Below are 18,307 nucleotides of genomic sequence, written 5' to 3'. Positions count from 1 at the left end.
ATAAAAAAAATCCATGCTTCTTGGTCAAACAATGAGGATTGAATTAGGGCAGATTAACTGGAAGCACTGCTAAACGAACTACTACTAATACTAGTTAGTCAGCAAGTGGAATCAATCTCAGAAAAAGTAAACTTGAGGAAGAATAAACCTTTCGAAATGTGAGACCAAGCTGCTGCGAAAGGTTTTCCTTAGAAGACTTTGAAGGTAGCTCATTTTCCGAAAAAACTTCACGAAGTTTCTGTCATGCAAACAAAATTTGCACTAACGCTAAGATTATTTGCAAAAAAATCGTTTTACTTAAATTATAGGCAAACAGAATTATAAAAACACACATTGAAAACTAGTTTATTACTGAATAGTGAGATCTGCACTAGCACACGTTATAGGAAAAATTTGTCATCCAAAGTTCAACCAAAACAAATTATATTAAGTGGGCTTTCAAAATAGGTGCAGCATTCCATGAAAACAGGAGAAATAATTCTGCAGAAAAGATAGACAGAAAATATAAATAAAAATTGGGGCACCTACAAACTCGAGATGAATTCACACTCAATAAATCTGGCCGATAACATGCAGGTTGTCAAATGACAACTTAATGTATTAGACTGATATCGAAATGATAAAATATACAGATGTATTCTCTCAACTTATACTCCATAAGAAGGAAGCCTTAATTACATTATGACGAAATTTTCCCAACAATAGTATAAGCATTAACCATCATTTTAAAGAGAAAAAAAGCAATAATATTCTACAAGCACGATGCTGTGCCTAAATAACAACATGCCTTGCATTTATAAAAGGAATTTTCCTCAAGCCAAGGGAAATTCCAAAGTAAAATGTGCTCAATTTAGAGTAGTAATTGAATGGATGACCTCTCAAGAATGTCCTACTGAAATTTCTGAAATAGATCCACCAATTGGGTGGAGGCACCTGGACCAGTACAGCGAGAGTATGAATTTCTAATACTGTTCTTTTCTATCTTAACCTCCATAAATGTACTTGCTTTTCTGTTGAATTATATATGATAAACATAGCAAAATATACACATGCTGTTCTATCTATCTTGAGTTATGATGCAGTTAAAGGATTTTGGAGCAGAACTGTTGTCTATGGTGACCCTGTGTGGTCCATTACTAGGCTAAGAGAACGTATTCCATATGTTGCAGCTACAGGATTATGTTATAGGACACGTTTATATGATGACCATGTGTGGTCCATGATTACATTATAGGGTTATGATACAGTATCATATGCAGATTTTGTAATGTAATCAGTCTCACCAGGTGACCCTACGTGGCACAAATATGACAGGTTGATCTTACTATGATGTATTTTTTTGTCTTTTGGTATAATATATTTAGTACAAAAATAAAAAAATAAAAAAATCATTTGATTCTTCTTCATTTATTGTGAAGTCATGCCTTCTTGGTCAATGAAAATCTTTGGATCCTCATGATGATCAATGGATTCTTGGGAGACTTTATCCTCATCGACAAACAAAATGATTTGCAATTCCTTGAAAAGAAGTCACCATCAATGGCTTCTCCAACAGATGTTCCTCATTTACTCCGCTCTCTTCAAATATTTGATCTTACACAACTACTTGATTCCATGAACATACAAAATAATTGAATGTATTTACCTTACCAACACATACTATTCCATATTGATTATGTCCCGTCATAGCTTTGCCATCAAGCTCATCTTGAAGATGTTGCCCGAAAACCAGTGACAATGTGACTTGGATGATACCAAGAGTTGCATCATGAAATGCATCTCCAAACAATGTTAAGCATCATAATCACTTGTCATGGAAAAACTAAAAGTTGCTTGTGTTCTGATTAGGAAGTGCCTCCAAGGTGCACCTTTCCAGTGAAGGAGTTAGTCTGATTTTTGTTGTTTCTATGAAGTTGCCCTTAATATTGTTGCACTAGGCCTTTCTGGTAAAATTCTCTTTCATGTTGGACATATCAGTCACTACTCTTTGCAACAAAGAATAATGAAAGTTGGAACCATAGGCTTGATGGAAATTTTTCCTAACTTTGTGAATAGTGATCATGCACCTCCAACTTCATTATTCATGTTTAGGCTTCATCTAGCTCATCTCTTTCACAATTTTCGATCAAAAAGGCATTTGTGATGGAAGGGCGTTGATGAAGCAGCTCAAGAGAATTCGAGGAGGCCTTAAATAATTACTGATTCTTCCAAAAAAATCAATTTAACTGTGAGAGAAACTACCTCATGGGCTCATTGTTATCCTTCTTTGCATTTGATAACTGGGCAAAAAGAAAGTGATCATCCTCATCCAATTTGAAGTGTGATACATATTTCTCCTTCATGATTTCTCAATGTGTGATGCAACCTATAGCAAGATGGTGGAATCATTCTATTGCTGCTCAAACCAAGAATTCAATAAAAAGTTTGACTGCAACATCTTCATGTGAAATTCCCAATATACTGTAAGTTGTCTGAATGCTGAGATATGCTTGTCAAGATCTTGTGTACCATCACCATGGTATTTTTTAAAATACTTCCTTGAGCCTTTCAAGAAATCATGACAAGTTGGAAGTCCCATTTGACCAATTATGGCTACCCATAGCAATGGAACTAGAGCTAGATCCTTGTCTTGGCTGTTGTCAACCGTTGCTTGAGTTGATCTACCATCCTCACTGATCTAATATATACCTCATCAACCAAGATGATAATATTTTTCGTCGGAAGTGATTTTGCTTGCAAACTCGGCTTGATGTATCTGATCCCTAATAGAGTTGCCAATAACTGTTAGCATTATAATAGCTTTATTGCCAAACAACACAAAAAAATTATCACATGCAATAGAACCACTCTTGAAATTATGCAAAGCTCCTTGAAATCCAACTAATAAATTCTTAAATTATAAACAGAATTCAAAGGTATGCACACTGTAATCAAGGCCTACAACAATAATTTCAAAATAAGGAGAACAAACATGTCAAGCATGAAGAAGCACAACTTTCTTTTGGATAAAATAGAGAGCAACAAATCTACATCACTAAGAAATAGTTAAAATAAAGAACGTAACATATTTCATGAAGGAATCAATTAAATTGCATTCAAAATTACAATTAAATAGGTAGATTTCACCAATATAATATATGACTTAAAACCAAAGAAACGAGACTCACCTAGACTCACCAAGACTCGATGAGTCCCAAGGAGAACCACCCCTGCCGAGTCTAGGGGACTTGGACTCGGACTTGACCGAGTCAGTCTTCCCGAAACTCATCAAGTTTGGAGACTCGCCCAAACTCGCCGAGTCTTGGCAAGTCTAGGCCTAAGACTCACCATTTTAGTTTTCTTTTTTAAATCTCACAAAATTTCAATTCTTTGCTGGTTTATGACATGCCCCCGGACTATCTACATTAAATATAAAATTTAACTCCCCACCCTTGTCTTCAAGTCAGACTCATTCTCTTCATCAAGATATATAAATGAAATTTTTCTTTCTTACACTTTAAGTTACTTTTCATGTATATGTTGGCAAGATGTTTGAGAGAGCTTTTAGATCTCTAAGAGTTATAATGCAGATTCTAGGCTTTAGAAGCTCTTATAAATTCTCAAACTTAGTCAAATGTCAGTAATCATCTAGCTCCTGTCAGCATTCTCTTGCTCTTGCTATCTCACTCTCTTTATCTCCCCCAAACTAGAGACCTATCTCTCTCCATTTCACTCTTCCTCTATCCCCTCTCTCCACCTCTCTCTATCTCACTCTCTTCTCTCTCAAAATTATAAATTCTCAAACTTAGTCAAATGTCAATAATCATCAAGCTCCTATCAGCATTCTCTCACTCTCGCTATCTCGCTCTCTTTATCTCCCCCAAACTCGAGACCTATCACTCTTCCTCTATCCCCTCTCTCCACCTCTCTCTATGTCACTATCTTTTCTCTCCCCAAAGATCTCTCTCTCTCTCTCTCTCTCTCTCTCTCTCACACACACACACACACAAGGGGTGCTACCCTCAATCTCATTTTGGTGTTGCCCCCAAACCCCCATCAAACTATAAATCTAAGCAAGTAATAGGCAATGATGAATCATGATCATTAAAATCTACATAATACATATCTCTTGTTGCAAATCTCTACATATTCATAGTCAAAGCCACAATCAAGCATTATCTTCTTTCATATATTGGACAACTTGTTTAGAATACAAGGACCACCATAGGCAAAGTTGGCATGCTACAGTCCTTGTGTTAGTTTTGTGACTCAGACCAGCAATCAAACTTTCAGTATTTGATTATTTGTTAACATTAAGTAAATTATAAGCAAGTAAATAAAAGAGAGAAAGCAAGTGCACAAGAGACCAACACAATTACCATGGGAAAACCTCCAAGGAGGAAAACCCCAGCACTAAAGACCCACAGGTCAGATTATGTATTCAATCTTGAATTGTAACAACACAATACTTAGCTCCAGTCATGTGACTCAGATCTGGAATCTTCAACCTCTTATCAGATCTGCCCTTTTTTTTGTCATATCAGATCTGCACTTCTAAATTCACCAAGTCTGCTCTTTAATGCACTCTCTAACAGAAATTAGGAACACCAAAATAGCGTTGTCTTCCTTGAATAAGTTTGCCTAGTTCACTTCTTAATTTTGCACACCAAGGAGCAGAAGAATTTTGCTGATTGCATGAATGAATGATTGATTTGATCTTGGCAAATGATCTTTATTTATATGGGCAGATAACCTTCAATTCGGCCTCAATTAGGTAATTAAGTTTGGTGCCAAAATGGGTTTTGGTGTGGCGTGTCATTATAGGGTTGGCCCTGTTTAGGGGCATGCTACCCTCTTTGGCGTGAAGAACCTTGGGGAAGGGGAGGCCCAGCCCTTTAGGGGTTCAGATGTTGCCTTAGGCAATCCAAACCCCCTTTCCTAGTTACAAACAATACTCCCTCTTAACTAGGGAAGAAGGGAATACATAATCTGAACCTTTAGAGTTCCATCTAGCACACAAGCATAGAATTACATCTTCTACCTAGCACACGAGCATAGGATGGTTCTAGCACACAAGCATAGAAAGTGTAATACACAAGTGGGTCTTTACATAATTACAATTTTCCATCTAGCACACAAGCATAGAATGGATCCTTCCATTCTTGCACACAAGCGAAGAATGGACCAAAACTCTGCAGTAGAGAATCACTGAGATTGAAACTCCCTCTCAACCAGGGTTTCATTTTCCACAATACCAAGTCTGTCTCTGAAGTATTCAAACTTCACTCTGGATAAGGGTTTGGTAAGAATATCTGCAACCTGATCATTTGTGTTAATATACTTCAGATGAATGATGCCTCTTTGCACCATATCCCGAATGAAGTGATAATGAGTTTCCACATGTTTGGACCTGTCATGGAACACATGATTTACCGACATCTTTATACAACTTTGATTATCACAATGAATAGTGGTTGGACCACTAGGTTGACCAAATAATCCAACAAGAAGTTTGCAAAGCCACACTGTTTCTCTAGATGCAACAGATGATGCAATGTACTCAGCTTCTGTAGTACTCAATGCTACCGAAGATTGCTTTCTACATGCCCAAGAGATTACTGCAGAACCCAAGTTGAAGCAGATACCCGAAGTACTTTTCCTGTCCTTGATACTTCCTGCCCAATCTGAATCTGAATGGCCTTCCAAGAAGATTGAGGTATTAAGTGAATACTTCAGCCCATAACCAATAGTGCCTCGCAGGTATCTCAGAATGTGCTTGGCTGCAACCAAGTGAACAAGTTTAGGCAAGCTCATGAACTGATTGAGGGCATTTACAGCATAACAGATATCTGGTCTAGTATTGACTAGATGCATCAAGGATCCAATCAACTGTCTGTACTCAAATGGATCTGCAAAATCAGAGTTAGCTGCAGAAACACTCAACTTCTTTAAGTTAGATTCCATAGGAGTAGACATAGGTTTACAGTCCATCATTCTAAATCTTTTCAGAATATCAAGTGTACTTTCCTTGATTTAGAAAAATTTCATTGGATTTTCGCCATACTTCTAACCCTAGGAAGTAATGCATTAGACCTAAATCCTTCATTTCAAATTTTGAGGCTAATTCTTTCTTACATCTCATGATCAGTTTATTTTCACCAGTGGGAAATAAATCATCCATATACAAAACCAGAATAAGCATATCATCATTACATATCTTCAAGTAAAGGTTAGCATCAGCATCATTCTTACGAAATCCTAAGCTTAGTAAGTACTTATCAATTATTTCATACCAAGCACGAGGAGCCTGTTTGAGCCCATATAAGGCTTTCTTCAACCTGCAAACATGAGAATCTCTTTTATGGATTACATAACTTTCTAGTTGCTCAATATAGACTTCTTGCTCAATAACACCATTGAGGAAGGTTGTCTTAACATCCATTTGATGCAGCTCCCAACCTTTAGCTGCAGCAATAGCTATTATAGATCTAATAGAAGTATATCTAGCAACAGGAGCGAATGTTTCCTCATAATCTATTCCTTCCTTTTGAGAAAAACCACGAGCTACAAATCTAGCTTTATATTTTTCAATATTACCATCAGCATTATGCTTAACTTTAAATAACCATTTAGAAGAAACAACAGACTTACCTTTGGGTTTGGGTACAATTTCCCAAACATCATTCTTGATGATAGACTCATACTCTTCATCCATGGCTAATTTCCAAGCATGATGAGTCATTGCTTCTTCGACATCGTGAGGTTCAGACTCAATGATGTTGCCTATTACAGAAATGTAGTTGGCATGATTTTGAGGTCTCTTGCTATCTCTGAAGGTTCCTCTGGGAGCAGCAAATCCTCCAGCATCTTGAATGGTGTTTCTAACCCAAAGTGGCCTCTTCTTGCTGACCACAATATCCTTAGGTATATCTGTAGAGACCATGGGTTCTGCTGGATCATCCTGAACTTCCTGATCCAGGAGGTCAATGAACTCCTTCTGTATCTCAGGGTTAGTATCAACATTTGATTCTTGATTTTCAATCACAATATCATCATTATCAGATAATGAACCTTTAGATCTTTTGAATGCAATATCTTCTTCAAAAGTTACATCTCTACTTACCTCAACATACCTTTGACCTGAAATGTAGATCCTGAATGCTTTGGAAGATTCACTGTATCCTACTAAGATGCCTTTCTTTCCAGAGGGATCCAACTTGGTTCGTTTTTCTTTAGGCACATGAACATACACAGAGCTCCCGAAGATCCTTAAGTTGCTGATGTCAAGTTTGATTCCTGTAAAGGCTTCTTCAGGGGTTACATTCTTTACAGCACGATGATGACATCTATTCTGAATGTAAACTATTGTTTTGGATGCCTCCGCCCATAGGAAGGGTTGCAGGTCTTGATCATGAATCATGACTCTTGCAGCTTCAACAATGGTCCTGTTCTTTCTTTCAGCAACTCCATTTTGCTGAGGATTGTAGGGAAGACAGAACTCCCTCTTAATTTCTGTCTCAATACAGAAATCATGAAAACTACTTGAGGTGTACTCACCTCCATTGTCAAACCTTAAACATTTAATTCGTTTTCCGGTAGTATTTTCAACCAAGGCTTTGAATTCTTTAAATCTATTTAAGACTTCTTCAGACTCTTTAGATTTAAGAAAGTAAATCCACGTTTTCCTAGAAAAATCATCTATGAAGATAACATAATAAAAGAAACTACTAGGAGATGCTATAGACATAGGACCACATAAATCTGAATGAATAAGCTCTAACTTTTCTTTAGCCCTACTATCACTTTTATGAAATGGGCTCTTCACATTCTTACCCATTGCAGAACCTTTACAAGCATCATCATGAGATAAACTAAGTTTAGGCATACCTTTAACCATTTTACCAAGGGTGGGAAGAGCTTGAAAGTGCAGATGTCCAAGTCTTCTATGCCATAGCTCGCATGATTCAGGAGCCTCATGAATGAGAGCTTGAATTGGGTTAGCTGCAAGCTTATACAAACTATCACATCTATTTCCAATAACACGAGCAGATTTGAAACTAGATTTCTTAGACCAAGCAAGTACTTTCCCTTCAGAAAATGCTATTTGCAAACCCTTATCTTCTAAAGCAGAAATGGAAATAAGATTTCTTTTAATTCCAGGTACAAAAAGAATATCACTGAGTTGTAAGGAAATACCAGAATCTAGTTTTAAAGAGGTAGTACCAGAACCTTTTACCGAGTATCGAGCATCATCGCCGATTACCACATGAAGGTCGGTATCCTTTTCTATCAGATCTGAAAGATACTCACGATAACCTGAGATGTGTCTGGAGGCTCCACTGTCAATTATTCAAGTATCATTGTCCGTAGGAACGTTGCTTGATAGAACAGAGATAAGAAGATAGTCCTCATTTTGTTCAGCGACTTCATTTAAATTGGCTTCCCTTTCCTGAGGATCATTCTGACAATCTCTCGCATAGTGACCATACTTATCACATCTGAAACAACGAATATGGGAGGAATCTCTTGACTTCTTCCTTGGATCGTAGGAACAGGATCTAAAATCTTTGCTTCTCTTTTCTTTCTTCCAATGCCCACCTTTCCTAGATCTAGTAGTGAGAACATGATTATCATCCTTGTGAGAGTTCTTGAGTTTTCCTCTTACCTCAATTCGAGATTCCTCTTCAATGCAATCAAATTGAAGACGCTCAAAGTTGGGACGTTCAGCTCTTCCACCAATGCTACGAATGAATGGTTCCCATTCATCAAGTAGACCATTTAATGCAATCATAACAAGATCTTTATCTGAAATTTGGCAATCAAGAGTACTTAGCTTGTCCTTCAGTTCATTGATCTTCATGAAGTAGGCCATGATTGAGTCTTCTTCTTTCATTTTGATGTGAAGTAGCTACTGTCTTAGAGCAAGAGCCTTGTTGAGGTTGTTGACTTCATACATCCCTTCCAAGTGTTTGATCATTTCCCTGGCAGAAGCAAATTTGGATATGACGGTGACAAGATGATTCTTGACTGATTCAATAATGATCTTCCTAGCCTTGAGAGAGTCTTTCTTGAACTGCTTCAGTTCTTCAGCATCTTCAGGAGGGGACAACCTTTCTTCTTCTACAAATTTAAGCAGTTTATTCTCTTCAAGAATCAATAAAATACGGACTTTCCAAGCAGCAAAGTCAAGGGCTCCATCAAGTCTATCTTCAGCCCTCAAACCTGACATTTTAATCTGAAAACAAACAGCAACTAGATGCAACAAATAATTTACTGAAATCTGAAGTTAGTAAAACCCTAGCTCTGATACCATGTTAGTTTTGTGACTCAGACCAGCAATCAGACTTTCAGTATTTATTTATTTGTTAACATTAAGTAAATTATAAGCAAGTAAATAAAAGAGAGAAAGCAAGTGCACAAGAGACCAATACAATTACCCTGGGAAAACCTCCAAGGAGGAAAAACCCAGCACTAAAGACCCACAGGTCAGATTATGTATTCAATCTTGAATTGTAACAATACAATACTTAGCTCCAGTCATGTGACTCGGATCTGGAATCTTCAACCTCTTATCAGATCTACCCTTTTTTTTGTCATATCAGATCTGCACTTCTAAATTCACCAAGTCTGCTCTTTAATGCACTCTAACAGAAATTAGGAACACCAAAATAGCAGTGTCTTCCTTGAATAAGTTCGCCTAGTTCACTTCTTAATTTTGCACACCAAGGAGCAAAAGAATTTCGCTGATTGCATGAATGAATGATTGATTTGATCTTGGCAAATGATCTTTATTTATATGGGCAGATAACCTTCAAGTCGGCCTCAATTAGGTAATTAAGTTTGGTGCCAAAATGGGTTTTGGTGTGGCGTGTCATTATAGGGCTGGCCCTGTTTAGGGGCACGCTACCCTCTTTGGCGTGAAGGGTCCATCCCTACACGTTAACCTTGGGGAAGGGGAGGCCCAGCCCTTTAGGGGTTCGAATGTTGCCTTAGGCAATCCGAACCCCCTTTCCTAGTCACAAACAATACCTTGTACTATTGAATAAAAGTCATAGTTGGCAAAAATGCCATTTTCATAATGCAAAATGTATCAATCATGCCTTGAATAGACAACTGATAGAAGAATCTCATCTATTTATATACTAGCTAAAGTCAAAATAGAACATAACCATTTATCTTTTTATGTAACCACTCCTCTTTGTTAATAAGCTTGTCAACAAAACATGCAATATTGAAGGCTTCAAAACAAATACTAATAAATTCCTCAGTTGAATATACACAACAATCATTGAGACAAAAGCAAATATCATGGCTAAATTATCAGCCAAGACCCATCTTGGTCGCTAACACGTGACTTGTTATGATGTTGGAATGAGTAATGCAACCTCCATTGAGCCATAGTCTTATAATTTTAGTTTTAGTATTTGTTTTGATGCCATGGATTTCATATTCCATGAGTTATGTATTTACTTGACAATATTTATATATCTAAGTATGCTATTTCCTTCAGCTACAATTTGTGTTTATACTTATGTGATTGATGTATACTTGTGTATGTGATGAAAGCAGCTTCTATTTGATGATGTTTTTGTTTCCTTAACGCTTATTTAATAAAGGGTGCATGAAACAATTTTTAAATCCTTAAAAATCTCTAAATTTCTTGGGTTTTTCACTTTGCCGAGTTTTTCTTGAGTCCAAGTCCAAAACATGCTTACTGACTCCGAGCTGAGTACGAGTCTCGTAACTATGCTTAAAACAATCTATTGTCAATTTACTTCATGAGATTATAAACATACAATCACAACTACACAATCACTTTTGCTAAAAATGGCTTATGCAACATAAACTTCGTTTCAACCAACATTCACTAACTTTCAAAAACAAAAATATAACTTGAGTGGCAATTCCAATAGCATTGCCTTAGCATCGACTATCCTTATTACCAATTTTGTGCTCAATGCACCTTTTTTATACAATCATCAAAGGAACCTTTTTGAGATCAAATAATAATATAATAATCTCAACAAAGCGTCACTTAAAAACAACCCTAATTCTATCCACTACAACGAGGTAATAAAAGAAATAAATAGCCTAAAATAAGCTCTTTGCTTTATTCCAAACATAGGCCAACTAGGGTTAGGTGGCGCCATTCTCCTATTCTTTGCTTTATAACACTAAAACTAGACATTGGATTAGATTAGCTAACTTAACCTCCTCAACTGCACTTTTTAGGTGGCAACACCAAGTAAAAATCACAACTCTCTTTTTATGTTTTAAGTTGTTTCTGATTGTGTGGGGTTTGACTTTATGTTTTCCATTTGATTCACAGTTTTGTGCTGGCACAACCAAGCGAAAAGTGTGACTTGGGCTTACTTCCTTTCTAGCTCAACAATAACTTAGCAGCTTGGACTCGGCAAAAATTAGACAACTTTTCCAAACATTAAAAAATGCATAGATATGTAAATTAATCTTCAAAACCATACAACAGAATGAATAAACAAAGGTTATAAGTAGTTTCTGCTTCATTCATAGATAATTCAAAATTCACATCATAGATTTATATGATAATAATAAATTTCATATGTGGTAAACACAGGTCCAAGACAATTTTTACTTTTTGCTGTTTAAAACTGTAGTAGGGGATTGGGGGTGGCGGCCCACAGCAGGGTCAAGGGACAGCACTGCTCACACACAACCTATCACAATACAAGGCATGGTCAAGGTGTGAACCCCCACCACCAAGGTCAAATTAAGCACTTCAAGACCAAATGAACCTTCATGTGCATGCTTGAAAAAACACAACTCAAATGTTCAATAAAAACCAATGTGAAAAAAAGATGAAAATGAGGGATTTTTTTGGCAGAATAACATTTTGTACACACGGCTGATTATTTCCCCTAAATGCAAGTTTTTGCCAACTTTTCATCAAAAATTTGAAAACAACTTGACACCACATTATAATACAAGTAACTCACAAACCATTTTGATTCATGGGTTCTGCAAGTTTATGGCAAGTTTTTCATCTATGTTCACAACCATAAGCCTAAATGAACATGCACAAACAGATAAGGCTACTCAAACCATGTGAATGCTTAATTAACAATGATCCTAGTTACATTTTACTCAGTGCCCTCCTTACCCCTGTGACAAAATCAATGCCTCTCACACAACAATAACAAGTCTCCATGAGACAACACTTAATCAGCTTCTACACACTGTTAATACAATGTAATGTATATTTCCTTGAGGGTAAGGCGTACTATTTATAATTAGCTCATGTAGATGTTTAAAGCATGTCCATGACATTCGGCATGTGCCTTGAGATTATTGCATGTGTCTGTGTTTCTGCACGGTACAGGATCTATTATTCATGTACCTCAACTATTTATTTTCATGGCTTCTTATGTCTCTAGCATGTGCTCCTACATGGGTTTGTTCAAAACAGCCAAAGTCTTCCCTTACCTACATTCTTCCACATCTGCTTGTCTAGTCCACAACTCCTTCACAAGCAAGATCCTCAATAACTGAAGCTCTCATTTATATTTAAGAGGCTTTACTTGATGAACGAGCATGTAAAATACTCCATTGAACTCCATGGGAATTCTTATGAAATACTAAAAAAAATTCTAATTGAAGCTTATATTAATTTATAAATAGTAAAATTTTACGGAAACATTGAATAAATTAGCATATCATATCTACATGTATGCGTGAGAAAGAGAAACAAGGAAACTATACTAACATCCAAAAATGACCAAAACAGATCAAAGGGACTCACAAGTATAACTCATAATAATAGCAGAAGAGTACCAACAGCATCTCCCATGTAAGAAAGAAACAATAGAACTACAAAGATAAGTATAAAACCTACAAACTACATGGCTCTGGCTATGTATATCCCTATGAAATACAAGAAAAAATGATGAGCTCAACCTGCAAGAGATAAAGAAAGCAAGGCATGTGTGTGTGGGGCTTTATGCATAGCTTTACAACTGAGAATCCAGATATCAAACTGAAACATACCAAACCCCACAGCACACCCAACCCACTCCCCAAGTCCTAGGCAAACTGGCACAAATCAAAGAAATAATGTATCTAGCACAAGTTTGGAGTCCCACCAAGCAATTGCAGCTTGAAGAAAATCTTGGTTTGTTAAGAAGGCTTGAAAGATAAGCAAAAAAGAAGAGTCTGTCCAATCAAGACTAAGAAAATCTTCATAACGTCAAAAAGAAACTGTAACTTCTTCTTGGTAAATGTCAGATATGCCCCTTTCTTCGCAGTTTACCTTACTGGGAAAGGAGTGGTTTTTGGAGATGCAGCATGAGACAACAGATGCATCTGGTCTCTGGGATATATTAACTAGATGTACCCAGTATTCTGCTTCTGCTATATGATTACTATTGTTTCTTTCCTGTTGTAATAAAGAGGGCAGGAAACATTTGACACAGATACATCTAACCCACTTGAGGCAATTTTTTAATGTTTAAACCAGACATGGTTTATATATATGTTTTAGCCTCAGGAAAGATGTCACACCATATAAAGAGGAGAAAGCCAATAAGCTGGGTCAGGCAAGGATTTCATTACAGTTGCTAAGTACATGTTGTGTTTCATCATGTACCTTTATTATTAATTTATAAAGTAGTGTAAGTTATTTGTTTTCAAATGAAACAATGCTAAAATTCTAAGGAGAGTTGGATGCAAAGTTTATATCATTACATCACGAGACAATTTGCAGAACATACTGGCCACCACCAATATTTCTATGCTCACCCAAGATTTCATTACAAGCATTCACCCTAGAAAAAGTTATGTAGAGATTAGGCTCTTATAATAGATAACAACAAACTGACTGCACCATATACCAATATTACTCCAGGATTTCCTATAGTGCAGCTGCAGCAATACCATGAGATTTTCAGTTGTTTCCATGTCTTTTGTCAGCTTGATCTTAAGTAGCTCCTAGTCGAATCGCGATCAAAGTTGAGAGCAGGTTTAACAAAGAATAGAAATCATTAAATACAATTTTGTAGCATTAATTTTAATAAGTTCTTAAATGCTTTTACTTTTAACTGCCTTTTGTTTGCCTCCTACAGATACTTACTTTGGCATGCAAGAGAATCATTTGCAAAAGCAATTTTTTTGTTACTCATATTAATAAAGTTTCACATTTATAAAAGAAATTTGAGCGATGACCCAATATAGCTCCAACACCAAGGCCAAACTTATGCAAAAGCAAGAAAAACAAGGACCACAATCACTCGGTGAATAATGTGTTAGCACATAATTTTTCAAAATTATTTATGCTATTGAGATGCTATTTGCTTATGCTTTTCAATAAGTATTTTTTATCATGAGAATAGTTACTGCTGAAGTTTTATGTGCAGGAATGACCCTACAACATCAATTCCCATCCATCTATGATCTGTCTCTAGAGAGTCAACCATCACCTGGGCAATTAGGGGGTGGCACTGCGTAAGATAAGGCTTTCACTTTAGCAAATTTAGCCAAAGAAGCAAGATCTATGTAATATCTCAAAGATTGAGCTTTTGTGAGGTTTTGTTCAGTTTATATAAAAAATCATAAGCATGTGTATCTCATTGAGGGGAGCACATTTTGTAGAGAAAAGTAGATTAAAACCATCGGTGTAGCTTACCCTGAAGAAAGCACTCTAGCAAAGCAAAAGGTCATCGGGAAGTAACTAACTATCGCGAGAAGGGGATAGGAGTTATCCTGATACCTGATAGGCACATCGGGAGGATATACACCGACATGGTAACTACTGAAGCATCATCGGCAAAGCATTCGCAATCGGAACATGTGAGTTAGTGTTTTGTCGATAGCCAATAAGGCTATCGGTATGACCTACACCGACAGGAAGAAAGATGTTAGTCATCGACATAACTTAAAGAGATCAGGTTGTATCATTTCAAGCTATCTTGATACCCGATGGAAATAACAAAGGAGAAGGTTCATCGGAGAAAAAATAACTATCGGTAGAAGCTATTCAAGGTTATGCCGATACCTGATAAGGGCATCGGGAAGACACATGTCGATGAACAACAAAGTGACTTAAGGAATGAAATATTTCTTTCTGGTGGTGCCAAGGGAGTAATTCATCGGAAAAGCATATACCGATGAGCCGTTACAGATGTAATTCAAAACTGAAACCAAAGTAGCCTATATTTAATGCTTACGACTGCGTAGATTGATGGCTCACACAAGGCGAATTAAGAACCAAGTGCAAATGGTGTCCCAGTGAAAAACACACCAGATGAGAATTATTGCTCACAATTCTTCACACATCACGGAAGCTTCAAGTTCATCAAGAAGAAAGAGAAGTGCTAACGGCTCCGAGTCTACATCCAAAAAATCTAAAACAGCGGAAGTCCCTCCCACACAAAAATTAAATCAAGATATTATTGATCAATTGCAGTCTTGAGGTCCAAAATCAAGAAGGTCGAAACAACATATGCCTAGAAGAGATCAACTTGCAGACAGGTTTAAATAGGTTGGAGATGTATGTACAAAGGTGAGGGGTTATGAACTCTTCCTGTTTCATTTTCTGAGAAAAGACAGAGAAAAACCAATCTGTAACCCATGGATAACCAACTTAGGTAAACTTGTTGTACCGAACGTTTTCGTAAATATCAGATTGATGGAAGTCCTAGTCAAAAATTATAATTCTGTGAAGAGATGCATTCAGTTTCCAAATGGCGAGGTGTTTATCAGATTTTGCCGTGGCACTATAGATGAAGTTTTTAGCTTAGATCCTAACCCTGATGTGCCCTTGTCATTTGAAGAACTAGAAGAAGAATTTGTTAAAATGGATACTACTTACAAAGGGTGGAACTTATCCTTCCACAGGGTTGAGAAGGGCATTCTAAACGAAGAGGATGGTCCCCCATTTAACATGGATATGTTCAGACACTACTTACAATACACTTATATGTCATGCGGACAGGTTGGAGGTATAGAGATCCCTGATGTGGCTAGTATTGGACCGCTGGTGTTGGCAGCAAATGTATAAATGTATGAGCCGAGACCCTTTGATTATGCTACTTATCTTGCAGAAAAATTGCATGAGGGTTTCTTGAACCTCAGGGATAATAAGGAGCCCACTTTTAAGTTTTACTCGTTGTTGATGCATTTGATTTTATTTTATGGAAGATTTTGAGGTATGTGGCCAATGAGTTTAAAATTGAACACAGTGGACAGAGCAGGTAAGGAACAACCAATGCAAATGCGGACATCGGTATGGGACTCACGATACGTGAGGTCAAACTACATTAAGTTTGAAGAGCTAATAGTAAAGCCACTGTACAAGTTTATCGTGTCCCGTGTGAAGGATCTATTTCCACTGAGATTAAAAGATTTCTGAGACCTGCTGCTTTTGATGAGAGAGGTATTGTCAATCACAACTGGGGTGATTGGTTTGTTCATAAGGATTTTACTTGCTTCAGAATTTATGGTTTTGAAGGAACCCCATATGTGACGCCAAAATTTGTATCAGACAGGATTGCTTATCTGGAGATTGTAAGACAGTTAAGTGTGTCGAAATTCTAGACACTTTGGAGATATGGGTAAGCAAGCTTTCCTGCCCGGGACTCTTAGGTTTGGGGACGTCACCATTGTATCAACAAAGGCTTATGAAGCCATTGATAGGAAATTAATTTAAGAATACAATATGTTCAAATATACTGCTAGAGTCAATTATGACCCTGAAGGATATATTCACAGTTGTAAGAAAGGCCAGAATTTCGGAGATTATTTTCATATTTGCTTGGAAGAAGAAGATATGTTTAGGAACATGGAGGAGGAAGAGGCCCAGACAGCCATTGATGAATTAAACAGAAATTTGGAAGAAAAGAAGAAGAGATTGCAGGAAATGGAAACCGAAGAGGAGGAGAGTGAAAGTGAGTCAAAAGATGTTGAGATCGTATCCAGGTATCAAGCACCGGACACAGTAGAGGAGCCTGACTTACAAGAACAAATTGTTGCCAGGCTGAACATCCATAGTGATGCACAATATGATGAGCATTTTGCTTTTGTGTCTGATGATGTTATTATCAAGTCAAAAGAATTTAAATCCTTTTTATATAATTTCAAAGGTAAAAAATTGAGGGAATCTATCCCAAGCATAACCCCTGAAAAAGAATCAGAATTGTTGAGGAAACTCAAGGAAGAAATCAATTTAGAATTAACTACTATAACCCCTCAAAGGGGAAGACAGCTTCTTAGTGGAGCAGGCATCATCATCTTTCCAGGATGGGATATGAGTGCATCATTTATTTTTGATAGCATGTTACATTCTGAGAATAAGGAATTTAAATTGGATATTCAAGGAGTGAATGATGTGTATATTGGCTCTAGGTTTGACCAGGGTGAAGATGATCTTCTCTTTTGGGCTCTTTACCCTCCAAATAAGAGACTAAAGATCATTGATGTGGATAAAGCCTTTGGTCATATGATGAAATTAAAAGTTGATGAAGTGGATCCTATTGTTACTGCTGACATGGGCATCGATATTTCAAAATTTAATAAAGCACAATTAGTCAAAATGATCAGAGAAAGAGATCACTACAAGGGACTATATGAAGAGTTGTTAAAAAGAGGAGGACAACCTGTCCCACAGATCCATGATGGGTCTCAATGGAAAAAGAAATGTGAAGAAGTGCAATTAGAAAACAAAAGGTTAAAAAAGCAAATGCAGAGTGTGAGGGTTGATGCACCCTCTGTTTTACTAACCAAGAGATTTGAAAAGTTGCAAGGTTTCCTTGAAGATTTTTGGTTTGTTTATCAGAAGAATATGGATAATGCGGTATCTCACAATCGGATTTATAACAGATTAGGAACTTTATTGCATGATAAGACAATGGCCAATGCAAATGCCAAAGTTATTGAAGGAATGCAAAGGTTGTTGAGAAAACATGAAGACTTTGACACAGAACTGCAAAATGAATTTGATGAATGTAAGGAAATAGTACAGCATGGTTTTCCAGAGGTTGAAGATCAGAATGGACAGATTAAGGATAAGGATAAATTTATAAAATGCCAAAGTCTTCTCAATGCCTCCCTTAACATTGCTCAGTCTGATGGACTTGATATGACAGATACAATTGAGCATATGAAAAACTTCGTCACTATGGAGATTGTGGTCAGAGATATCATCTATGATGCGGATACCTACAAATCAGAGGGATACTTGAAGCATATTCAGAAGTGTGGTCAAATGCTTGGAGATCAACCATAAATATCAAAAGGGTGTTCAAAGATGTGACTTTATCTTATAGTCTATCAGTTTGTTCATATTGTTAGAGCAGTTTTT

General features: G+C 36.9%; 1 protein-coding gene across 3 annotated transcripts in view; it reads right to left on the bottom strand.

Annotated features, from left to right (window-relative positions):
• The window catches only part of LOC131049900 (pathogenesis-related homeodomain protein), a 173,256-nt gene that overhangs the window by 56,003 nt on the left and 98,946 nt on the right, over window positions 1-18,307 (bottom strand). For all 3 annotated transcript variants that reach the window (XM_057984001.2, XM_057983993.2, XM_057983985.1), the window contains exon 8: window positions 149-238. In XM_057984001.2, coding sequence (XP_057839984.1) covers window positions 149-238 — 90 coding nt within the window. The remainder of the gene's footprint in view (window positions 1-148; window positions 239-18,307) is intronic.

The sequence above is a fragment of the Cryptomeria japonica genome, chromosome 5 (genome assembly GCF_030272615.1).
Source record: "Cryptomeria japonica chromosome 5, Sugi_1.0, whole genome shotgun sequence".
Classification (NCBI taxonomy): domain Eukaryota; kingdom Viridiplantae; phylum Streptophyta; class Pinopsida; order Cupressales; family Cupressaceae; genus Cryptomeria; species Cryptomeria japonica.
Note: the sequence above shows the minus strand (reverse complement) of the source record. Positions and strands in the feature narration are given on the sequence as shown.